The sequence below is a fragment of the Eptesicus fuscus genome, chromosome 19 (assembly GCF_027574615.1).
Source record: "Eptesicus fuscus isolate TK198812 chromosome 19, DD_ASM_mEF_20220401, whole genome shotgun sequence".
In the NCBI taxonomy this organism is placed as follows: domain Eukaryota; kingdom Metazoa; phylum Chordata; class Mammalia; order Chiroptera; family Vespertilionidae; genus Eptesicus; species Eptesicus fuscus.
This window is the reverse complement of record NC_072491.1, coordinates 4,705,535-4,731,243: the sequence shown is the minus strand read 5'-3', so window position 1 is coordinate 4,731,243 and position 25,709 is coordinate 4,705,535. Positions and strand designations below refer to the sequence as shown.

Genomic DNA, 25,709 nt, shown 5'->3' with positions numbered 1-25,709 from the left:
TAATCCATCTACAGAAGGTGCTGGAGCAATGACAGGAGGGATACTCTAGTAGCCGCCCTTGGTCTGTCTGTCAGACTCTCTCCACTGTGAAATACCTGGATGAACAGGGGGCAGACTTCAGCAGAGTAGCGTTCAGGCCTCTGGGGTGGAGAACATCCAGCTCCTGAGCTTCGGGGGTGGAGACAGGAGTTCCACCGCTGGACCTACCGCTGGCTGGTTGTGGCAGCTGGAGCAGCTGGCATAGGCTTTCTCAGTGCAGAGCACTCACCATCACCAAGGGACGTGGGATCTGCATCAAAGCAGCCTGGTGTGCGGGTGGGATTCTCCACTTACTAGCTGTAGGCGCTGGGCTAGCTGCATTATCAGTGTCCAAGTCCCAGCTTTCTCAGGGTGATGGGAGCGAGCAGTCCTTTGCAGAGTTGTTAGCATGGTTTACAAAATCACGCGTATAAAGCACTTCCCCTGGTACAATTTGAACCAGGGGAAGTGCTTTGTACACATGGTAAACGTAGTGGTTACTACTAACTTTTGTTAGCAATACCAACTTATAATTACACAACAATTACACAGGTTGAAGCAGACCAAAAACGATGAATTTGATCATCCTTCTTGATCTATCCTTCTTGCTGAAACTGTGCTTGCATTTGCTCTAGTTACATCGAAATAGCTTCTACCAACCCATTTGACATACCAACTGGGCAGGTCCTAGACATAAGTTGCTTCAAAAGGTTGAACTAGTTTATGATGTAGGAAGAACTGAGTGATTGGTCCTCAGCTGCCCTTGACCCTTCTGGAGGGAGTTAGCGATGGAGGTGAACTAAGGAAGCTGGACAGAGAGAGGTTAAATCACCCGCTCAAGGTCAGCAAGGAAGGGCCCCAGGCCCAGTGCTCTGCGGACACGTTGCTGCCTGTACTCCCTTCAGCTTTAGTCCCGTTTTGGGGGTGGACACAACATGGGAAGACTGATGTAGACTCCTGTCCAAAAACAGTGTGGGCCTAGTGAGGGAAAGCGAGAGGAAAGATCCAGCCACTATTTCCCATCACAGGGTTTTAGGATCTTCTCTCTTCTGTAAAAATAGATATTTAAAAAAACTGAGGTTGCCCTAAATGACGTGTGTGTGTGTGTGTGTGTGTGTGTGTGTACTCTACAATGCATACTTCTTTAAACACACAATCATTTTCTTATGCTGTTAAATATTAATGTAAACCATGATGCTTAATGGTGACGCATTTTCCTATTTTGTAGTATGCCAAAATTAATCTCACCGTTTCCCTGCCTTTGGACATTTATGGAGTTACTTACAAGCTGTGCATTGGAAGTTATTTATCTTGTCAGGGCCTCAGTTCCTCCTCTGGAAATTGGGGGAAGTATGAGTAGTTTCCTCACAGGGTTGTTGTGAATTAGGTGAGGTGAGTTAGGAAGATCATTTAGTACAGTGTCTGCCTCGTACAAGGTGAACATTCAATCAATATTATTGGATATATTCAATCTTCACCATTATAAATACTTCTGCAAAAAATTAAATTATCCATAGACTAAAGACTGCTGTAATTGCTGTATTTTTAAGAGGAATGTGGTCTTATGGATGCTACAGTTAATAGCATTGCAGAAATGGTGAGAAAGGGGTCTTTAGGAGGAGAGGGAGAGAAGAAGAAGAGGAGAGGAGGAGGAGGAAGAGGAGGAAGAAGAGGAAGAGGAAGAGGAGGAGGAAGAAGAGGGGAGAGGAGGAGGAGGAGGAGGAGGAGGAGGAAGAAATGGATGGAAGAGAGCCGATGGAGAGAAGAAAAAGTGAAAAGGAAGGGTGAGCAATAAGAAAGAGGGCAAGAAAAAGGAAGGATGCCAGGAGGCATGCAGAGAGCCTGGACATTCTTGTAAGTGAGGAAAGCAAAGTAACTCCTGTTTTTCATCCCTTGTCCTGCGATGTTGCTTGGAGGCCACCCTGCCACAGGGATTAAGACCTTTGCTCCAGTTTACCAGCTGGGGACAAGCCGGTTCCTGCTTGGCATTCTGGTGTCATCCTATGACCTTCTACTGGCTGCATTGAAAAGACCAGGCTCTGTAATTTTCATTAAGTTCACCAAGGAAGACTTCTGTAGCTCATTCATAAAGACATCGCTTATAATGGAGCCCACCATAAATGTGGTGTCTTCTCAGCCATCCTGCCTCCCCAGAATAGACCAGGGCATGGGAAGAGGAGCCACCCTGCTTAATGGAGCTATTATGTGAGCCTATTTTAATTAATTTTATGAATAGGCATGCATAAGACGGCATTAAATGCTTCATTAGAAATAAAGTTACATGCCATTGCTTTTTTTGTCATTCATCTAGCTAATATGTTTCTAAAATCAAATGTTTTTTAATGGAGTAAATTCAATCTGAGGCTTGACTAAGGCTCATTATCTTGCTATTCTGACATTTGCGGACTTTTCTCCACTTTCAGTATTGGTTTTGCTAATTTATTAGGGATGTATGTGAGGTCTCCTAAGCTGATCCTTTGGGCCTAAATGATCCTTTGGGTCTAAATGTCACCAGAAGCAATTACTGGTTCTCCATCCAAAGGACTACAGTAGCACCGCCTCAGTAAAAGACAAAGACAGGGAAGTGGTCTCCCTCACATCTGTGCTTCTGTTTGTCTTGAGTCTCACTCACTTCTGAAACTTGTGGTGCTTGAATTAGCATCAACGGCAGCTAAATCCAGCCATTCTGATGTTGGCACCCTGTCCCCACTTGTCTGTGATTGACGGAGAATCTCTCTCACATATTTAGACTGATCTGTGAAAAAGGGACCTGGGTCCCTTTGACTTGGTTTGCTTTGGGGCAAGAATTATCATGTCACCTTCAGCGAAAAACTACCGGAGCTGCGGGGATCCAGAGAGCCAAGATGTTGATGCGTCTCATGTTCAAAGCACCAGCCTCTTACATTCTGGACTGCTGTTGGGATGCTAACTCTGAGGAAAGGCCAGAAAGAGGGACTAGGACAGACCCTGACAGGGTGGAGACAGTACCTCCACAGGGATCCATCTGTGATGACAATTACACAGGTGGCCATCTGGTCTGGGGAAACCAGTCCTCAAATGGGTTATTGACAATGACATTACATTACAACCCGTGCAGTATAATGCTACACATGGTTCCAGACTCTACGTCTTCTGCAGAGTTTTCTGGCAGAAATAAGTGCCTTTTGGGCTGGATAAAAAATTGCATCCCTTCTAAGTAATAGTTGGTTAAGATGGTTAATTATTTGATAGAGCGACATCACTGGGATTCTCTTGCACACACATTCGTGTGCAAATATTGTCTGCCAGGCATTCCCGAGAGTACAAGGCCTGACCAGAGAGTGGAAACTCTAGAAGGCTGAGCCAGTTGCAACCAAGGCTCACCCAAACCCAGAGCTCCTGCTTTTTCCCCCTGCACCCCGCTGTATTGTTAACTGGGAGAATTAATGCTGGACCTCAAGTCCCCTACAGTATAGTCAAGGAGATGTTGGAGTATTAATAGACTCTGACTCATGCAGCTTGAAAAGTATCCCACTGAATTGTCTTATTCCAAAGGAGTAAAAGCAGCACTTTTTATTATGTATCAATGAGAGAAAGCCCTGAGTCATTTCAACCTATCCAAATCTCATTTCTCACTGTCCCACTCCAGAACTTCAGAAAGGAGACGGCGGATCAGAGAAAATGGCCAGGAGGGACAAGATCCTCTTCAGAAAGATAAATGACAGTGCTCTAATTATCTTAAAGAATTCTGATCATCATTGTTCATTTCTCCCGCAATGCCATCTCTGCAGCATACCTATTGCTTAAGCTCAACATACGAAGTTCTATGGAAAGTTTGTGCATGAAGAGATAAAGAAGATGTGGATGGTTAGATAATGAAGGTCATAAAATAAATACATGATGAAATATTACTCAGCCTTAAAAAAGAAGGGAATCCTGTTACTGTGTCAACATGGATGAACCTGGGAGGCATTGTACTAAGTGAAATAAGCCAGATAGAGAAAAACAAATACTGGATATGTGAATTTTTTTTAAAAAAAGGTTGCACTCATAGGAACAGAGTGGGAAGGTGGTTTCTGGGCACGAAGGTGAGGAAGGGAGGAGACGTTGGTCAAAGGTACAAACTTTTAGTTATAAGATAAAAATAAGTTCTGGGGATTGGATGTATGGCAGGGTGATTATACTTAATCATACTTCAGTGTATACTGGTAATTTGCTAAGAGAGGAGATGAGTAGATCTCTTTTAAAAAGGAAGAGGGAAAGATAACCATGGGAAGTAATGGATATTGATTAGCTTGATTGCGATAGTCATTTCACAGTGTTATGCGTGTATCAAATCATCACATTGTGCCCTTCGAATATGTGTAATTTTATTTGTCAGTTATACCTGAATACTAAAGAAAAACTAAAATGAAAAAAGTTAAAAACAAACTCTGGGGAGTTCTGCCGTTGCACACCCATGAGGCCCACCCCGGGATGGCCCTTAAATGATTTCCTATTGGCCATAGGATGAGGTCCAGCCCCTCAATGGCCCTGAAGGCCTTGCGGCCCCTTGCTGCTCCCGCCTGCAGTGCACCTGCCGCTACCCGTTCCTCCCAGGTTCCAGGTCCTGATCTCTGCACCTGTCAGTTCTGTCTTCCAGGCTGTCATGCACCCTCAGGATCTGGCCAATGTCTACTCACTTTTCAGGAAACAGCTCAGACATTCTGCTCTGCAGAGCCTTCTCCAGCGCCCAGGATTGAAATGAGCTGTTCCTTCTTTAATCCCCACAAGCATCCTGGATTTGCTTCGTCACAGAGCTTATTGTTCCATCTTGAAATTGCCTCTGTGCTCGTCCCTCCCACGGCTCCGTAACCTCCCTGAAGACGAGCGTTCCGCTCATCTTGTTCCTTGCTGTATCCCCACGAGGACGTTGGTAATGCAAATTTGTTGCACAGACAATGGAAAGTGAGGTATAAATCGAACATCCTGAAACTACTAGGTTCATCTGGGAGAAGCAATGGGTACGCAGTGTTCACGAAACAAATCAGGGCGTCACCTTTCAACATGCATGCAATCTACCGCCAAGGATAGATGGAGTGTTTGTCTCTCCTGTCATGCGCCTCGAAGGCCTGGCATTATGGGGGAGATCCTGAATTACCTGATGGTTTTGATCATGCTGAGGCCCATTTCCACGCAGCAGTGGGCGTGGTCCTGGCGGGGCTCAGGAAGTCCGGAGACGCAGTAGTAGCAGTCCCCCAGGATCTTGATGCGAAGACAGTGATGCTCCTGGAAGGAACAGATGGAGAGGAAAGGACTCAGTCAGCAGGTGGGTCAGTGCTCCAGAGCGGCTTGGAAGGAGGGAAGCAAGGTCAGGTGGTCTGCACCCTGGGCCAGGGACCCACCTTTGCATTGTACCTCCGCTATCTTCCTAGGGAATGAGGCGTTACCCTAAGTAGAGGTTTGAAGGCTCAGAGGTAGAGTGGAGACATGGGAAGACCCTGGATATTGACCTTGACAGATTCAGCACCGTATTTCAGGGCTGTCAGGCATTAGCTTTCTGATCTGAACACCCTCACGTGGACAGGCCTGGTGAAGAGCGGGCATTCAACCTGCGTGTTCTGTGTTCCCCTAGGAATCCTACCCCCAGTGCTGTCTTTCTTCTCTCGCCGAGCCTCTGAATTAACGGGCTTTAGCAGTCTTCAGCTCAACCACCAGCACTTACAATCATAAATCATTTAGAGATCCCCACTCTGTCAAGTCTATGTTGAGTCTCTTCCCATGTAGGTTACTGGCACCTTAAGAACTGGGGCTAACTGTGTCTTAGAAGCAGGACACAGTTGTTTGGTGGCTTCACGTCTTGAACACATGATTCTTACAAAGCTTCAAAACATAACAAGCCCCAAAGAAAAGGTGCAAACTTCAGTACTGAGCAGGAACTGACTGAATGTTGTGGCATAGGGGCTGAGAGCATTGGCCGAGGAGTCACACTGCTCGGGGTTAAGAGCCCAGACAGCCTACGTCTTTCCCGTGTCTTTAGTTAAATTGCTTAACCTCTGAGCCTCAGTTGCCTCATCTGTAAAGTGGGAACAAGAATAGGACCTGTCGCATCATACCTGTGAGGATTAACATGGAAAGACTGAGTGCAGGGCCCAGCGGAGGGGGCACTGAATTAATGTGGCCTGTCTCTGATGAGGACTTGGACCCCTGTGCCAGTCCTTCACCTCTCTTACCTGTGACATAGGGCAGATGACTCCCTTTTGGTTTCCTTGGGTAGATGGGTGAAACTGAATGACCCTGAGATACCTTCTAGACCTGAAGCCCCAGGAGCATGGGTCTATGCTTTGTGGGTAAGAGGCCCTCCTTATGCGGTGGGGCCCAAGGGCAGGGGGAGGGGAGTTGCAGAGAAAGGGGAGCTGAGGTGCCAGCAGCGCCATGGAGGCCCTTGTATAGCCGGGCTGTAAAGCACTGTGCTGGCCTCCTAATCTCATCAGGAGTTAGGCCGTTACGTTTCGGTAACAAATGAATGCACTTAAAAGCATGGATAAAAGGATATGTAGGGCGTACTCAGCCCTCTCCCAGTGAAAAGCAAGCGTCAGACAAGGAGAAGAGACTCGGAACCGGCTCTGGTGCTTCCAGTCTGGATCCGATCTCCAGGGTCTTGCCAACCCTCCCAAATAGGCACAGATGCCACATTCAGAACTCCGAGGGCACGCACAGCCTTCCACGGTTATTCTTAGGAGCCTGTGGTTCCTGGCTGTGGGCTGCTTCCGTGCTGCTAATTTTGCAAAAGAGCCACCGAAGAGTTCTGGCCAGTCAGGGGCACCCAGGCCCTTCCTCTGCTTCCTCTGAGACCCCGACAGCTTCCGGGCCAGGATGGAGCCCTTCGCCCACTAGGCCTGGCAGTTTCCAGATTAATGGAGTCCATGGGACAGTTACTAAAAAACCAGAGGGCCAGACGGATGGCTAGAGGGCTCAATTTTGTATTTGCCAAGGAAATATGAAAAATCCATCAACAAACCAAAATGACAACTCAACCACCATCGACTACGCCATTGCTTTATTAAAAAAAAAAAGATATTCCTAGAATAAATGAAAATTCTTTGCCTAAATTAAATTAACATTATAAAAACTCACTCTATTGCTATATTTGTGTGTGTGTGTGTGTGTGTGTGTGTGTGTGTGTGTCTTGATTCCTGAACAATGTGGGATTTAGGGACACACAGTCAAAAATCCACATAAACTTTTGACTCACCCAAACCTAACTCCCTACAGCCATTCCTTGGTAACTGCAGGGCATTGGTTCCGGGACCCCCCGGGGAGACCAACATGCTCAAGTCAGCCTTCCACAGCCGCACTCACTCTTTCATGCGTGTAATGCGTGGAAGGCCTGTCTTCTTATCTGTCAATTTGCAGACACATTTTTCTGATCAATTCCTATGAGCTGTCAGGTGACTTGACAGTATTAGCCAAGCAACTTCCTTTTATCCGAAATGGCTTTGTAAAGTCCCGATTAAGTTCCAGGTTGCTTTGATATTGAAGAGGAAAAATAAAGTCGGGTGAGGGTCTTCTTGCAGATTTTATTGAGTTGGTCTTAATCTGATCCTTTTCCTCCCACCTCGATGGCTTTGATATGATAAAAATCTTGGGAAACCCAGAGGATGTATGAAACCATTTGTGTAGATAAAACTTAGGAGATCTACACACCCAACTATCAAAGATGGTTCTATGGTTGGGCAGGGGTCGGACGACAGGGATGTCTACTTCCTATGTTGTCTATATCTTTGGTGTTTGAATTTTATATAAGGAACAGCATTGCTTTTTGTAATCAGAGAAAAAAAATCAATAAAAAATAAAAAGAGAAGATTCTCGGAACAAAAACACTGGTGCAGTTAATGCACTTAAAATAGTTGTGTTAGAGAACATGACGTTATCTCGTTGTGATTACAGAAATAACAGATGACTAGATTGTCCCGGTAACAATGAGGTTGTGGTAAGTCCCTTGCGCAGCCCTAGCCCTCAGGCCCACCACACCTGGGAACCTGGTTTCCTTCCGCTCCTCTGAGGCTGCTGTGTTTTCACAGATACAGTTCCATGATCATGTATGACTAGTTTTCATGCTCTTAGCCATAGATTTATCAATCCGTGTCTATAGATCTGAGACATGCTTTTTTTCATGCAACAAATATCTTGAAATGCTTTCGATGTCAGTACAGAAACAGCTCTCTCCTTGATTTTAATCTGTTGATTAGCTTTCCATTGGGTTCGATTTGTTCTTTAATAATAGCAGTTTAGGTTCTTCCAGTTTTGTCAGTCATTTTAAGAAAGGCTTAAACTGTATTAAGGTCAATCATGTTAACAAATAAATATGTTTTTTGCTTTACAATTTTAAAGACTTCCTAATGATATACATATTCTTCATTCCTAATTTGGATGGGGAGGGGCAGGTAGGAACTACTTTATTTTACAAAAAGATCGAAAATCAAAAGTGACAGAGACCAAACCCCCTAAAATGGGAGTTTGCCAAAGGGTCAAGGGTCACAGTGCTCGGTTCTGAGCAGCCCTAACCACGGGGAAACTGAGGAACTCGATCACACTGAGAGGATTTCTAACAGGAGGTTTTGAGGTTTCCCCTGCATCTTAATAATGCAGTGAGTAAACAGGTCCAGTGTGTGCCATTTGCATGGGAGATGGGTTCTCTCTGATGTGCAACATAAGGGAAATCTAAAGCAAAGACTCATGGCCAGGAGAGAAAGGGCATTACAAAGGCATGGGATTTGGTGCTAAAAGATGCTCAAGGGGCAGGTCGTGGGGTAAAGCATTTACAGCGGGGCTTCTCCTTCCTGAGTAGACTTGTTTTCCCTGGCAGAGACACTTTAACTTTTCTCCCGAGGTCTCCTAGGGCCGTGGTCGGCAAACTCATTAGTCAACAGAACCAAATACCAACAGTACAACGATTGAAATTTCTTTTGAGAGCCACATTTTTTAAACTTAAACTTCTTCTAACGCCACTTCTTCAAAACAGACTCGCCCAGGCCGTGGTCTTTTGTGGAAGAGCCACACTCAAGAGGCCAAAGAGCCGCATGTGGCTCGCGAGCCGCAGTTTGCCGTCCACGGTCCTAGGGCAGCAGGTACTGATGCACCCGGGGCGGGTAGACTAGGCGTTGATGAGCGCTAATGGGCACCGAGTCCTTATTTGGAGCAGCCCGTGTGTGAAGGAGCATGTCACAGTGTTGTTCCACTTGTCCTTCCTCACACCTTTGATAGGAAATGAGATGCAGAGATGGGATTTGCACAAGGAATGTTCAAGTCCGGCCTCACTCTTCAAGCCACCCTGCAGAGGCAGCAACCCATCTCTGAGGTCTCCTGTTCCACCCCCTAAAATGCCTGATCCTTTTGCAAAATAAAGTAGTTCCTATCTGCCCCTCCCCATCCACATTAGTAATGAAGAATATAGGTATTACTATGGAAGCACCTGGCCTTGGTCTGGGTCCCAGATGCATCACCTACCGGTGCTTTTGGGCACATTATTTTACTTCTTTGCGGCTCAGTCACTTGTTCCTTTAAAATGGGAATAATAAAGACACTGCCTTGTAGGCTTGCTGTGAGAACTAAGTTAGGTAAGCCAGGGAAAACACTCAGCACAATGCATTAAAAAGGGCATTTTATGAATATTTAATAATCTTATCAAAATTAATAATAATTTTACTCCATCATCTATCTGTGCTTAATTTGATATGTGTTTTTTTTTAAAAAAAACCTTTCAATAAGAGTAATACCCCAAAAGGTGGACTACAGAATCTTGTGCCCAGTGGGGATCATTGGGCCATGTACCTTCATTTGCTCCCCTTCCCCCACCGTGTGGACAGTTGTCCTGGCACCAAGACAAACTCCACGCTCCCTCAAATGTCACACCATGCCCTCAGGCTCACCTCTCACTGCATCGCCCTTGCCCTTCACGCTCTAACAATCTGGAGCTCCTTACAGCTCCCAGGCCAGTAGCACAGCGTTGCATTTTCACACGCCCCTGCCTTTGCCCCATGGCTCAGCCTAGAAGGCGCCTCCTCCTCTCATCTGATGCCAGCAAAGCTCTTCCTCTTTCTCAAGCCCCAGTGTGCACAGGCCCTCTTCTCCGGGTGCTGCTGGATCGCCACCGCCATCACCCCAGCCCGCCCAGCATCTGGCTGGGCTTCCCTTCGCCCACCACCCTGTGCCTGTCACTGCTCGCACCGCACTGGCCTGCAGTCATCACGGGCTGGTCCATCTCCCTTACCAGACTCGGAGCTCCCTGAGGGCAGGGACTGGTGTTGCCTGCCCGGAGTCCTGCACGTTCCCTGGCACGTGGTACGTTGTCAATAAATGTTGGTTGAACAGCTTGCATTAACTGTTACTGCGCAACCCTTTCCCTGAGTCAGCGGGGTCTATTGTGACACTAAAAATTAACCTTGGTCACAGTTGTCTGTCCTCGTGGGAGGGTCATTTCTGTCCATCTTAGCGTCTCTGAGCAGAGATATTCACGACCATAGTATGAAGTAGAATGATTTATGTGTAACACACCAGCCCCCATTGATGCAACAATCAAAAGATGGTATATATTCTCCCCCACCTCCCACGACCATAGTATGAATATCTCAATGATTTATGTGTAACACACCAGCCCCCATTGATGCAACAATCAAAAGATGGTATATATTCTCCCCCACCTCCCAGGTCCCAGCCCTTCAGGTAAACCCAGCTCTTGTATTAGGAGAGACCTCAGTCTCCACCTCCTGTGCGCCCAGTTAGTGCCCTCGTTAACATTGCCCGGGAGCTGCAGGCTCCTCTGCGGGTTTTTGGTGGGTCCCTGCCTGTCTGTGTAGCGCACCTCACCCCTCTCCCTCCGGCATTGCTGAATCTCTTCTGGTTTCTGAGTAGCTAGCATCTTTATTTTCATTCTCCCGGCTGACAGCCCCTATCTTCTTCACCTCGCTAATAGATATAATTTAAATACAGTAACATTCACCCTTTCGCTAAATGTGAAGAGCCCTACTCACATATAGAGCACCCACATCACCCCCAAATCACACCCCCCCATGCTTCCCTGCAGTCAGTCCACACCCTCCACTTGGCAACCACTCAGCTCTTCTCTGTCCCTGTAATTTTGACTTTCCTAGAGTGGCTTATGTGAGGAATCATAAGATGTTTAGCTTTTTGTGTCTGGCTTCTTTTTTTTAAACTTTATTTTATTTTTTATTGAATTTATTGGGGTGATATCATTAATAAAATTATATAGATTTCAGGGGTGCGTCATCTGTATATCGGGTTGGCTTCTTTCGCCTGTCATATCGCATTCGAGACTCAGTGATGTTCTGGCATGTACTGGAGGCTTGTTCCTTTTCATTGCTGGACAGTGTTCTCTTACGTTGTTCTCTCATTTTTAAGACTCAGCCTGAGTGCCACTTTCTCCTGGAAATCTCTGACCCATGGGTTCTGTGTTGCCTCTGCAGTCCCGGGTCACCCAGAGGTACCTTTGCACACACCACGTTGTGCATTGCTTGCCTCTTTATGTAGCCCCAGCTGGGCTTAACTCTGGGAAGGGAAGGCGTGTGCTTTAGCCATTCCCACACGCCCAGCGCAGAGCCCCACGCACAACCCCTAGCGGTGCTCAGATTCCAGTATGAACGGCTCTCTGTTGGGGCGAGGCAGCCAAAACAGGACATTTTCAGCGCCCCGAGAATGCACTCCCTCTTGATGTGGTTTCATGGAACTCCCACCAGCCTGTGAGGTTGGCTGTGATGCACACCATTTACAAAGAAGGATGAAGTAACTCACCCTCCTTAACTCAAGTGGCTTTAGGACCAGGAATCTGTGTTTCGATGGCAAATGGTCATCTCTTTTAACCTGTTTGCTATTTGAGCTCTGATCAGCTAACTGAAAATAAAGGTGGTGTCTCGTTGGCTAACACAGCAAAGCTCTTAAGTAAGGTCAAGCACAGTGGGGCCCAGTGGACTACTGTTTCTTGAGAACAGGCGAATTCAGTCCCGATGGCCGGGTCGGCTGGGAAACGGCAGGCGGCCACCTCTGCACAAACCAGGGCTGCGGCGGGGTGGCACCTGGCCACTCCGGGGGACATGATGCTGGAGTGGAAGCGGATCAAAAGGACTTGGTTTAATTGTCACTCAACCAGCTGTCTCTCCACTGGGAAGATTGATCTGTCAAATCCCCCATCCAAGACCTGTGAGTAACTAACACTGATCCCCAGAATGTGTGAGGATCAGGGGGCCATGCCTGGGGGCAGGATGCAGAACAGTAATGACATTTGGCGGTGAAGGCTGAGTCCTCCCCTAATTCACATGCAGTCCTCACTCCCGCCAGACACGAGCAGGGAATTAAATTCAACTCACGTGGGCCAGGCGATCGAATCGGGCAAAGAGCTCGTTGAGCATCCTGACCAGCTCCTGAGCGGACAAGGTCGTGGAGAGGTTGGTAAATCCTTTAACATCTGCAAAAAGAATACTAGACAACAGGGAAGGGGTGGGGTGGGGAGAAAGCGCATTAATATTTTAAATCATCCGGGACACACATCGACATCAGCAGAGAAATCAGCCGTGGTCTGGGAGGTTCGCTCTCCCTGCCATGGGAGTCGGGAGCATGTCTCCGTATTCACAGACATCCCAGCTGAGACAGTGCACCCAGGAGTTCAGGAGGGATGAGGGGGCAACGGAAAGCCCTTCTTCCCGTGCAAAGCCCTGCAGTGTGGGCAAGGCAAACACTCTCCAGAAGGACATTGGTCACCAGGAACAGATCAGTGTGTGGGGCGAAGCCAAACGAAGCTTTATGAATTATTTCTATATTTTCACAATGAGCAGCAACGCAGAGCAAATGGACACAGAGCAAAATCGACACGGGGAGAAAAAGAACGCAGAACCTCATTTTCTCCAGCCCAATGGCATGTACTCAATAAACCCCGAATTGCGGACAAATAGAGGTAGGCTATTTTGAAAAAAATTATGGGACTAGGTGCAAACCTGGGCAGCCTCAGGCTGAATAATTAATACCTAAAACTTTCCAGGACTAAGGCTTTCACTGAGGTGAGATTTTAGTCTATGCATCTGGTTTTGCACAAGGGAAAAGGGAAATCAGGGAAGGGGCAGTCCTCGAAAGCCTTCTAAATGCAACACATGGTCTTTGTTCATTGACCCAGTTACCCGGGGTCGGGGGTGGGGGGTGGGGAAGCATTATTGTCTCCTTTGTGAAGATGAGCAAACAGGCTCAGATGGGCAAGGAGGCTTGTCCAACATTCTATTGGAGCATGTTGCAGAGCTGGGATTGTCAGCTTAATGGAATGGGAGGGAGGGAGGGAGAGGGAGAGGGAGAGGGAGAGAAAAGAAAGAAGAAGAAGTTGGGGTGGAGGCTGAATGAGAAGGAGGAGGAGGAAGAGGAGGAGGAGGAGGGGGATGAAGGAGGAGGAGGAGAAGGAGGAGGGGAAAAGAGAAGGAGGAGAGGAGAGAAGAGACAGGTATCAGAGGTAGCAAAGACTATGACCATTACCTGGATTATTTGTTACTAGAGGCCCGGTGCACGAAATTCGTGCACGGAGGGGGGTTGTCCCTCAGCCCAGCCTGTACCCTCTCCAATCTGGGACCCCTCAAGGGATGTCCAACTGCCTGTTTAGGCCCGATCCTTGGGATCGGGCCTAAACGGGCAGTTGGACATCCGTCTCACAATCCAGGACTTCTGGCTCCCAACTGCTTGCCTACCTGCCTTCCTGATTGCCCCTAACCACTTCTGCCTGCCAGCCTGATCACCCCCTAACCACTCTGCTGCCAGCCTATTTGCCCCCAACTTCCCTCCTCTGCCAGCCTGGTTACCCCTAACTGCCCTCTCCTGCAGGGTTGATCACCTCCAACTGCCCTCCCTTGCAAGCCTGGTCCCTCTCAACTGCCCTCCCTTGCAGGCCGGGTGCCTCCCAACTGCCCTCTTCTGCTGGCCATCTTGTGGTGGCCATCTTGTGTCCACATGGGGGCAGGATCTTTGACCACATGAGGGCAGCTATATTGTGTGTTGCAGTGATGATCAATCTGCATAGTACTCTTTTATTAGATAGGATTTGCTGCTAAAAGCATTCCTAACTGTGGACACAAGCCTGAAACAGTAGTAGCAGCAACACTGGCAATAACTGTGAACTGGAATCTGATCTAAGATTTCTACTGTATTAACTCATTCATTCCTCATAACAGTCTACGCAGCAGGGCCTATTATGATCACCTCCATTTTATAGATAAGAAAACTGAGGCCTGAGTACTTGCCCACAGACACGGAAAGCTGGGAGTGAACCAGGAGGCCTGGCTCTGGAATCTGTACTTTTTATCACTACAGTGGCTTTGAAGGTGGGAAGTGCAAGGGCCTGTAGATCATGTAGTCCAACCACTCACTTTATAGGTCCACCCATCCAAAACTGTCACTATCCATCTGTCTATGGCAGGGTGGGAACGTCCAGCCCGCGGGCCAGATAAGGCCTGAGAAACCACGTGGTCTGGCCCTGCCGAGGCATTAGGAGTTAGTTAATTACACGTTTGACCAGATATAGCAGGCTAATTTTTAAGTTGATAATTTTATATGGCCTGGGAATAATGTTATCAATATCCAAATGGCCGTTGGCAGGAAAAAGGTTCCCCACCTCTGATCTATGGCAAAAGTGGTTCATTCACTTATTCATTCATTTAGCAGCTGGTTAACTGAATGACTACTGTGTGCCAGGCACTGGAGATACAGTGGTGAGCAGGAAGTACCGTCACAGCCCTTGTGGAGCATGCAGCCTATTTTTAATTTAATTTAATTTTATTTTTTAGTATTTTTATTGATTTCAGAGAGGAAGAGAGAGGGAGAGAGAGAGAGAGAGAAACATTAATGATGAGAGAGAATCATGGATCTAGCTGCCTCCTGCATGCCTCACACTGGGGATCGAGCCCGCAACCCGGGCACGTGCCCTGACTGGGAATTGAACCATGAGCTCCTGGTTCATAGGTCGACGCTCAACCTCTGAGCCACGCCGGCCGGGCCATGCAGCAGCCTATTGAAAGAAGAAATGGATCCCCTGAGAACAGAGTCATAAACGTGTTCACATGTGCTCAGTGTTCCAATATCATCAAATCCCTCTTGGTCTTCTGACAACACCATGCTCTATCCACCTGCGTCTGTGCAGCGCACCTGCTCCCAGGCATAGCTTTCTTTCCTGTTGCTACTTATTAAAATCCGGCTTGTCCTTCAAGAGTCCATCATATGTTAAGACTCATGACCTGTTTTCTGAGTTGCATCAACAGACATGAGCAGAGTCAGGACCTCCTTCCTCAGAGTGTGGTCACAGCCCCCACCGGCCTCTCCTGGGCTCTGGTCAGACATGCAGACTGTCAGGCCCCACCCAGACCCGCTGGGTCACATCTGACGTAACAAGAGCCTCAGGTGACTCTTGTGCGCAGTCAAGTCCGAGAAGCGCGGGCTTGAGTCACGCGTGCACTAAGAGTGAGTGAGTTGAAGGGAAGACCAGAAGCTGAAGCCGGGCCCTGGCTCTCACTGCCTTGCTCATTCTGCTGCCCCCACGTGCTGGGCTCAAGGCGGGGCCTTTTGTTTCTAAGAATAAATTTGTAACCTTCCAAGATACGCATTTGGAATATACTGACGGGACCGTATTAATTTCCAACTCTAATTTGGTTATATAAGTTGTTTATTTGGCTAAAAATAAGCGATGTTACCTAACAGTCGCTCTGCAAATAGAGTCTTCAAGGAGGCTTTAGCAGAAGCCACGAGAATCATTAGGAACACTGTGTAGATTCGTCTTCCTAGCGGTGTGTTCCAGGGAAACGCATCTCATCCCTCGGAGCTTCCACTTTCTTGACAATAATGCAAAGATGAAAGCTACTCGGCAGGCCTACTGTCAGAAGACAACCTATGAATCACGCCACGGTCCTCAATAAGGAGAGGATACATAGCAGCTGTGGGAAGTTTTGGGGACCAGCGGGGGTTTAATAGATTGCCACACAGGCAGGCCTCGAGAGGCAACTGGTTTTCTGGGCTCATTCAATTCCATTTCGCTTGTCCATGAAACTCGAGTCTGCAGGGTGAACGTGGCCACGCATGCGCACGCTGGCAGGCCTGGCGGGAAATAAACAGCCCAAAGTGGGTGGACTGAGGATGTGCAAACCACGTGGCATGGGCTGGGCTGGAGGAAAGCGGGGAGAGAGGCCTGGCAGAGAAGCTACTGTCCCCCAAATCCACGCCTCCCTGCCCTAGCAAAGACGGCCCAGCCAGGGACTCTGTGCCATCTTGTAGCTGGGTGGAGCCATGCCATCAGGGCTCATCAGTGGCATCGAGCAGAAGTGATCCTTGTCATTTATCAGCCAAGGTGGGCCTCTTCTGCTCTTTCCCCTCCGAGAGCTGAATGCCAGGGGATGGCACAGCTATAAAATGGGGGGCCTCTGTGCCTGAATCACCCACCCACCAGGAATATTAGCAGTGGACAGCTGAGCGACTAGAGTCTATGGAGTTTCAATGATCAAAACTGGGAGGTTCTGTGTTACAGCGGACAGCAGGGCCTAACTAATATGAGAAGTGTCTTACATGTATGGGCGGGGGTGGGGGGGGGGGGAGAGACAGGAAAGAGGAATGGAATTGGGCAGATGAGGCTGGAAGCCAAAAAAGCTTCCAGTACAAAGCCCCATGCCCGGGGTCTCTCAGACATCTCAGCTGTGTACAGACGAAATCAGCCTGAGTCGAAATGCTGGGACCCTTTCAGACAGCTCATGCTTTGGATTGGGAAGTAAACCCAGAGAGACGAAAGGAGGCAGCCAGTGTCTTGTAGGGGCCGTGGCTCACAGACAGTGTTCCGGATGAGAGCCTGGTCCGCAGGCTCCCCGTCCCCGGGGCCCACGGATGTCCCCAGGCGTGGCGTGGTGCCTCCTGTACACCCTACTGTCGGGAGGCAATGAACCGGGCGGTGGCCATGGAGAGAGGGACAGATTTGGAAATGATTTCAGAGACGCTCCCTCTCCGCAGCGGGTGTGCGCCGGGGGCTGGGGAACGGGCGGAGCAGCCGGTCCGACTTTGTTCTCAGACACAGGCCAAGGACGGCCCTCCTCTGCCTCTTCCATCTCTGGTCTTAATTTAGCACCCGCAGCCTGGCCGTGGGCTGCAGAGGCCCGCCGCCCCGGGGTGAGTTCATCTCCCCAGAACCCGTGGGAGCTGCCTCAGGGAAGGGCTGGGAGGGCCCTGGGCGGCAGTGGGGTCTCTAGACTCTCCTCCCCTTACAAAGGGCTCCTTTGCTACGAGAGATGTGGGCAGTGAACTCAGTTTTGATTGAGTGTGTTGTGAACTCCCAGGAAAGGGTCTCGGAGCATCAGACCTCAGTTCAGTGGTTTGAAATAAATGGGTGGATGGAGGGGGCGGAAATAGCTTCCGTTATTCTGGACAGAAGGACGCACTGGAATTGATTAGTGCAGAGAGAAGGCCAGAGGTGCCGTTTCTTGCACTTGAGGGTCCCCGGTCTGTGGGTGTGGGTGAGCCGGCTTGTGTATTTTCTCCATTTTTTTTTCTTAATTAAGGTTAGTTTCCCCCCATCTTTCTCTCCATGGTGACAGGCACTCTCATAATGTGTCCTATAGTGACGTTTTCCCTCTTTTTCGTTAACAGATAATGCGCATCTTTTATATCCAGACAGTGTTCCGGATGAGAGCCTGGTCCACAGGCTCCCCGTCCCCTGGGCCCACGGATGTCCCCAGGCATGGCGTGGTGCCTCCTGTACACCCTACTGTCGGGAGGCAATGAACCGGGCGGTGGCCATGGAGAGAAGGACAGATTTGGAAATGATTTCAGAGACGCTCCCTCTCCGCAGCGTCTTTACGTTAACAGATAATGCGCATCTTTTATATCCAGGTCCAGGCATATCTGTAGGCCCCCGTCTTGTGCTGCCCCCTCTGCCTGGTTTCCTGTCCGCTTCCCTTGGCTGACTCAGTTTTAACTGAGGCAAATAAGAACCATCCCTTTTGAAAGGGATCTCTACCCACCTGCACCCCCCACCTCTCACCGCCCCCCCGCCGCCCCCCCCCCCCGCCCACACAGGGCTTCCTCGCCTCAGGCTCCCTTGGCACCTTCGCTCACTGTAACAATAGAGCCCGCACTGTATCTCAATGATAGGTACTGCCCGGAACCTGTCGCTGTAGAATTGGCAATGATGAGTCCCGTGATCCCTGGGACGGACTCCCAGATCTGGGGGGTGTGTGCCTCTCACCAAAGCTGCTGAGTGACGAGGGGCCCTTTGCAGGCTCAGGGGTCAGAGGCAGGGTCGCTCCACTCCTGAATGCGACCCAGAGGACCGCCTCTACAGGCTCTGCCGCTACAGGGAGCTGTTAGGACCGCGCCCTCTGCTGGCCTTGCTTCGAAATGAGTGCAGGGCGGCCGGACGTGCTGGTGCGGGGACAGTGTTCTTCCTCCTCCCCTACAGAGGTGGGAAGCGGCGGGGACTGAGAAGGAAGACTGGCGTTTTCAGAGCCAAGTGTGAACTTCCCCCTCCGCCTGGGGAATCCCGCCCTGTGGTGTTGGGTGGGAAGGCAATGCTGCTGCTGTCCACGCTGGACATGCCAGCTGTTTGTTTCCCAGTCTCTTCTTGCCAGTGACGGGGCTCTGCCAGTGGGCCACACCAGCCCCAGGCTTTACCTTGAGCTGCAAAGAGGCGGGGTGGGTGGGGTTGGGGTGGGTGGGGGAGGTTAAGGAGTGGGGGCAGGGCAAAGGCAGCCGTATCCAGATCCTGGGGCGCTGAGGCACTGCAGAGGTGACCGCTGGGCGAGGCCAGGGAATGAGCTCTTCGGAAACAGTGGAAGCGGGTGCTCACTGGCCTTGTGCTCCGCTCTGCTTCTTTATTCCAGATTGTTCCTGAGACCACCCTTCTGTCCCTCCCAATTCCTCTGGAGCCGCCATGTAGCCATTCACGAACTTCTTTTAAATCAGTCAAGGTTGGGTTCTTTTTGGTGGCCACTGGAAACCACGTCTAAAACAATGTACAATATGCCCAGTGCTCTACTATATCTTCATCCCTGTCCTATGCTTTCTATAGACCTTGACTCCCTGCAAGATATATAGAAACTGCCCATTTTATGGAAAAAGATCTGAGATTCATGTCTGTAACTCCCCGAGCTCATGCACAAGGGAGGTGGAATTGGGATTCTAAAGCTGCTCTGCCTCAGTAAGGAGTCCACCCTCTGGTTTTCAGTGCACAGCGCGTTGTTCAGGGCAGTACTGGGCTCAGAGAGGGCACTGAGGGATGGGTGGATGGATTGATGGATGGGTGGGTGAGTACATGGATGGGTGGGTGGATTGATGGGTGGGTGGATGGATAAGTGCATGGATGGGTGGGTGAGTACATGGATGGGTGGGTGGATTGATGGGTGGGTGGGTGAGTACATGGATGGGTGGATGGATTGATGGATGGGTGGGTGAGTACATGGATGGGTGGGTGGATTGATGGGTGGGTGGATGGATAAGTGCATGGATGGGTGTGTGGATTGATGGATGGGTGGATAGATGGATGGATGGATGGGTGGATGAGTGAGTGGATGGATGGATGGGTGGATGAGTGAGTGGATGGATGGATGGTGGATGCGTGGTTGGCCAAAAATACCTTTTCAAGAAGAAAAAAAAAACTGTAGTCTGTTTTCGTATTGTTTTAAAGGCACTTACTGGTATGAGGAATATAAGGAGGCGCCCTACTGATCACCCTGAGGTTCCCAGATCTCTCTGGGTTAGTTTGCCAACCCCAGTGGAAGGGCTTTGACTTCCCCATTCAGACTGTGGAGGCGGGCAGGCCCCGGCAGGGGAGCCAGGCAGTACGTCAGCACGCCCATGTGACTGCGTTTCCCTGACATTCTTCTCGAGCCTCTGTTTGGAAATGTAGAGCTCTCTGGTCGGCAATGACTAGTTAATGAATTAATCAACCAGTGAAAAACGGCACTGACACCCAGGCAGAGGGAAGTCTCGGCAGCGAGATGAGAGCAGCGCAGCGCAGGGCGCGCAGGGAGCACGGGTGGGGCAGCGCCCCTCTCACCTGACGTTCTCGTAGCGATGGATGTAGATCCGGTGGAACTGGTGCTGCAGGTGCTCATCTTCCACGTTGGTCATGTCGTTGATCATCTCCAGGACGACAAAGCGGGGCAGCACGGACAGCACGAGCCGCTCCTGGGACAAAGCAATGAAGGGGGACAGTCCTGTTAGGCTGGCCACCGGGGCTCAGAGGGGCGGGTGGACGGTAGGGAAGCCATGGGCTGAATTCCCTGAGGAATTGCTCATTTCATCCCATTAACGAACATGACAAATATCTGTGGACTGCGTGCTGCGTGCCAGGCACTGTGCTGGGTGTTGGGTGTGCAGTGATGAGCCACATGGACAGATGTCCTACCCCTGTGGGGCTTACATCCCAAAAGGGATATCGACATCAAATATTACACATTTATGGCATGTGCCATGCATGATCACAGAGTATGAGGGTTGATGACAGCAGATACCTATGGGTTGGGAATGAGCCCGCCGGGTGCAGTGCAAGGAGAAGAGAGCTCCAGGAAAAGGAAACAGCAAGTGCAAATGTCCTGAGGCAAGAGAGAGCAACGGTGTGGCTGGAGGGTTGTGATGGAGGGAGTGGTGGCAAGCAAGGGGTTGGAGGTGGAGACAGATCTTGCAGGCATGTGTAGGGTTTATAGCATTTGATTCCAACCACCACTGGAAGCCACTAAGTGGTACTGAGCAGAGGAGAGACAAACAGGTTTGTATTTTCAAAGACCCTCCTGGCTGTGGTTTGGAGAATGAATGGTGGGGAGGGAGCCAAGGGTAGAGTCCGAGAGGCCTGTTGGGGAAGCGCCTGCAGAGGCCCAGGTGGGAGTTGATATGGGATAATGTCTATAGGTTTGGTACCCAGCTGAGACGGCAGGAGAGAGAGAGAGCATACCATGGTGGTTGCTGGGTGTTGAGTTTGGTTGGAGGGTTGCCGGGTGTTGAGTTTGGTTGGAGGTTGCTGGGTGTTGAGTTTGGTTGGAGGTTGCTGGGTGTTGAGTTTGGTTGGAGGGTTGCTGGGTGTTGAGTTCGGTTGGAGGGTTGCTGGGTGTTGAGTTTGGTTGGAGGGTTGCCGGGTGTTGAGTTTGGTTGGAGGGTTGCTGGATGTTGAGTTTGGTTGGAGGTTGCTGGGTGTTGAGTTTGGTTGGAGGTTGCCGGGTGTTGAGTTTGGTTGGAGGGTTGCTGGGTGTTGAGTTTGGTTGGAGGTTGCTGGGTGTTGAGTTTGGTTGGAGGGTTGCTGGGTGTTGTTTGGTTGGAGGTTTGCTGGGTGTTGAGTTCAGTTGGAGGGTTGCTGGGTGTTGAGTTTGGTTGGAGGGTTGCCGGGTGTTGAGTTTGGTTGGAGGGTTGCTGGGTGTTGAGTTTGGTTGGAGGGTTGCCGGGTGTTGAGTTTGGTTGGAGGGTTGCTGGGTGTTGAGTTTGGTTGGAGGGTTGCTGGATGTTGAGTTTGGTTGGAGGTTGCTGGGTGTTGAGTTTGGTTGGAGGGTTGCCGGGTGTTGAGTTTGGTTGGAGGGTTGCTGGGTGTTGAGTTTGGTTGGAGGGTTGCTGGATGTTGAGTTTGGTTGGAGGTTGCTGGGTGTTGAGTTTGGTTGGAGGGTTGCCGGGTGTTGAGTTTGGTTGGAGGGTTGCTGGGTGTTGAGTTTGGTTGGAGGGTTGCCGGGTGTTGAGTTTGGTTGGAGGGTTGCCGGGTGTTGAGTTTGGTTGGAGGGTTGCTGGGTGTTGAGTTTGGTTGGAGGGTTGCTGGGTGTTGAGTTTGGTTGGAGGGTTGCTGGGTGTTGAGTTTGGTTGGAGGAGTGTGCTACATTTATTGAAACAGGGGACCTACGAGAGAAGCCGGGCTTAGGAGGCCCCACGTCTTTATCAAGAGGAGAGGAAATGAGACTCACACAGCCTGAAAGTGGGGGCCTCATGCTCTTCTGTAGTAATAATATGCTTCACTGTGGTCAACATGCTAGATAAACATCAAAGCAAAATAGCTGCTTAACTAAGAACACGGGTTAAATCCTAAAAAGACTTTGTGCTAGGAAACCAGGCAAGAATCTAGCTTATTTGCTGTATCGTTCGCTCTCGTGTGGAACTGGGTTTAGGACAGGTGTGTTCTAATTGCCATAGTTTCTCCCATCTTCACAGTGACTTATGGATTTTAAGCATTTTCCGCATCCATTCTTTCACCCTGGAAATAAGCAGGCACGAGCAATCTTCCTATAATGGACAGACTGAGTCTGGGAGAGGTGGACCAGTTACCCAGCGGCAGTGCCAGGGCGCAATTCTTTCCCCGCGATTCCTTGTCCGGGGTTCTGGGTGGGATGGGAAAAGCCTGGGTTTTGAGTCTGATGGGAGTTTGGATTCTGCCTCAGACATTTAACAGTAACGTGGCCTCCGGTGAGCCACGCCCCCTCTGTGCCTTAGGTCCCTAATTCGGCAACTGGCCATGACGTCATCCACTTCACAGGGCTGCTGTGCGAATTTAATGAAATAAAATACAGGGGTGGGCAAATGTAGGTTTATAGTTGTCATACAAATAAATGATACAGTGATTAATACGTAATAATTCCGTGTACTCACAACTGTAAACCTACGTTTGCCCACCCTGTATGTAAGGGCCTGGTGTTAATTCCCTTCCTCCTCTCTGCGCTCTCAGACCCGGCTCCCATGCCAAGGGCTTCATTCGTGAAGTGCCCACTGCGCTTCCCGGGATGAGGCTTTTACCTCTCCCGAAAGCTGTCTCATCGCGGGACCGAGAGCCACGCTTCTTGTCCATTTCGTGCTATTGGTCAACTCGCCAGGTGCCGGTGGCCCTGTTCACCCGGTCACTGCAGGTACTGTCACGGCTCTGAGGGCACTCAGTGCCTGGAAACAGCAGGTGCTAACTAAATGCTTCCAAAACCAACACCTGGACACAGGGAAGGCGTGTCCAGCTCAGGGGTGCATCCCCTCCGGGGGCCAGCAGTGTCCCTGGGACAGGGTAACTATTTGTGAAATATATTCCTTAAGTGGCGATGCCCATTCAGTCCTCAAGCAGGACACGGATGCTCTGAAGGGAGACTTTTACAATAAAATTTTAACAGCAAAACTCTCCAGCTCCAGGCTTGCCCGCCTCCAGGCAGCCCTGCTACTACCCAGCAACAGCCCCACTCCCTCCCCGTGCAGAGCATGTTCTGGAAGACGGACTTGGCCTGGAGTCTGCTTAGAAAAGCCTGTTTGTGACCCTTTTGTTCCCCTCTGATTTGTTGATGCTGGAGACACATCACTCACATCCCCTGAACAGCATTTAAAGGAAATGGGAAAGTGGCCCTCCGTACAATCCCCACTCCTGCTGAGCCATAATGAATGGCTCGCCAGCTTCAGCGACCAGAATATCAGAAGCTCTCCTGGAGCCAGACTGGGGCCCAGGGTGGCCTTTGAGCTCCATTCTGCACATCTTTTACTTCCTGTTTTGTGTGGGTTTCCCCCCCCTCATTTGCATGAAAAGGGGCCTGGGTTGATTCAAAGTGCATGGCGGCTCCTGTCTGGATTTACACCTCATCTCACGTGACGTGCTCCATTCATGCCACCAGAATGGCTTCATGGTATCCGTTGCTAGAGTCCCCCTGGGGGAGGCAAGGTGGGAACACGGAGAGGCCCAGCATGGGAGCAGGGGTAGCCCCGTGCAGACGGAGTCTGGGCTTGCATGAAGCAGACCTCGGAATGGCGTCAGGAAGAACTGGCCACTCCAGGCTCTTGCAGACTGAGAGGCCTCTGGTGACCTTTCACTTCTCTGCAGTGAAGGCCCAGGCGCGGGGTGAGAGACTCACTCCGGTCGGTCACAGACAATAGTTTGTTTTAACTGACTTCTCACTCTGTAGACGCCAGGTGCTCTGCATCCAGTATCTAGCCAAAACCTTATGTGCCCGGCCAGCGTGGCTCAGTGGTTAATTGTGGACCCATGAACAAGGAGGCCATGGTTCGATCCACTGTCAGGGCACATGCCTGGGTTACAGACTTGATCCCCGGTGTGGGGTGTACAGGAGGCAGCCGGTCAATGATTCTCTCTCATCATTCATTTTTTTCTCCCCCTCTCCCTCTCCCTTCCTCTCTGGAAACAATAAAAATACGTTAAAAAAAAAAAAATAGAACCCAACACAGGTTTAGTAAGGAATGGGTGGCTGTATTATGCGGATTCCTTTGATGACAATAAGATGGATATCCAACTCAACAGAGCTGAAGAAAAATCAGGTTTATCATAAGTATACTTCCTGACTCTGTGACTGAACCCCTCTGTACCACAATTTCCCCATCAGTAAATTGGACATGATAATAGCATTGCGTGGCTGGCATGGCTCAGTGTTGAGCATCAACCTATGAACCAGGAGGTCACGGTTCGATTCCCAGTCAGGTCACATGCCTAGGTTGCGGGCTCGATCCCCAGTGTGGGGTGTGCAGGAGGCAGCCGATCAATGATTCTCTCTCATCATTGATGTTTCTATCTCTCTCTCCCTCTTCCTTCCTCTCTGAAATCAATAAAAAAAAAAAACCCAAAACAACAAAAACTAATAGCATCTACTTCATAAGGTTGGTGTAGAGTTACAGGAGTTAATATTTGTGTTAACTGAAACCACAGCCAGAATGTGTGATGAATTCACTGGCAAGCGTGCTCTATTTTAAGCCTGGTTTTAGAGCTCTAATTGTATATTGGTGCTGAGGCGAAAATCACTTAGAGTAGGGACGTTACTCAGGATCTATGGGGAGAATGAACAGGCAGAATATGTAAAAGGCAATTGGGCTACACAGTGAAAAACCTCCAGTCACACGTTTAATAATAAAACATTTAAAGATGTGTCATCAAAATCCTGACCCTCGCTTTTGAGTTTATATCTTAAAGGCTTTTATGGAATTTTCAGCCAGAACTGTTACTGTTTCTGAAAGCAAAGTGTGAGCTCAGCCGAGCGGAAGTTGTGGTTTAATCGGCTCCTGAAGGCATGTTCTCTCTAGGCGGATTCAGCAGGAAGGTTGAAAGTCTGGGTGAACGTCCATGTCCCCCTGGTGGTGGTTTAGAGTCCCAGGAACTTTAGTTCTGCTCAGAAACGCAAAGACTGAAGGGCTTTGGAGTCAGGCGAGCTTGGGTGGGATCCTGCCTGAGCTCAACAGCTGATTTGTTCTGTGCCCACGACCTTTGAGCCTCAGTTTCTTCATCTTCAAAATGGGAACAATAATAACCTTCCTCCCGGGACTGTTTTTCACACTGAAGGACAAAACCCCTTTTATAGATCCTGGTACACAGTAGGTGCTTATTAAATAGCAGAGGTCATCAGACGTGTCTTAATTCACCCAGGGGCTAACTCACAGGCCACGGCCTGCAGGACGCTAGAGTCTGTATCCTCTAAATTGACATGACATGGCGTGTAATTTAAAGGCTGACACACAAAATTCAGGTTTGAGGGACTTTTTCCTTCTCTTTATCTTTTTCGAGGAGTTAAGATTTTCTCAGGTCTCTTCATTTAATAAGTGCCCAGATATATCCAATTTGAAGTCTGGAGACGAAGCAGCCTTCCAGCGTCCAGGCACACGATTTGTGGCCGTTCAGAAGATGCCCAGGGTCTGTATTTTGCCAGTGGACCTAGAAGGCGGCACAGCTCTGGCACAAACAGCCCTGGCTGGGGGGTTCCCTGGTCTCTGCCTCTCACAGC

The 25,709-nt window shown here is 49.6% G+C and overlaps 1 protein-coding gene and 1 long non-coding RNA gene across 4 annotated transcripts in view; one reads left to right on the top strand and one right to left on the bottom strand.

The window, feature by feature from the left end:
* Positions 1 to 25,709, top strand: part of LOC114228973 (uncharacterized) — a 331,688-nt gene that overhangs the window by 137,024 nt on the left and 168,955 nt on the right. The window lies entirely within an intron of this gene.
* The window catches only part of ADCY8 (adenylate cyclase 8), a 141,830-nt gene that overhangs the window by 71,991 nt on the left and 44,130 nt on the right, over positions 1 to 25,709 (bottom strand). Inside the window, exons 3-5 of the mRNA XM_008159467.3 lie at positions 20,048 to 20,178; positions 12,360 to 12,471; positions 5,138 to 5,265 (exon numbers count right to left, since the gene is read on the bottom strand). Coding sequence (XP_008157689.2) covers positions 5,138 to 5,265; positions 12,360 to 12,471; positions 20,048 to 20,178 — 371 coding nt within the window. The remainder of the gene's footprint in view (positions 1 to 5,137; positions 5,266 to 12,359; positions 12,472 to 20,047; positions 20,179 to 25,709) is intronic.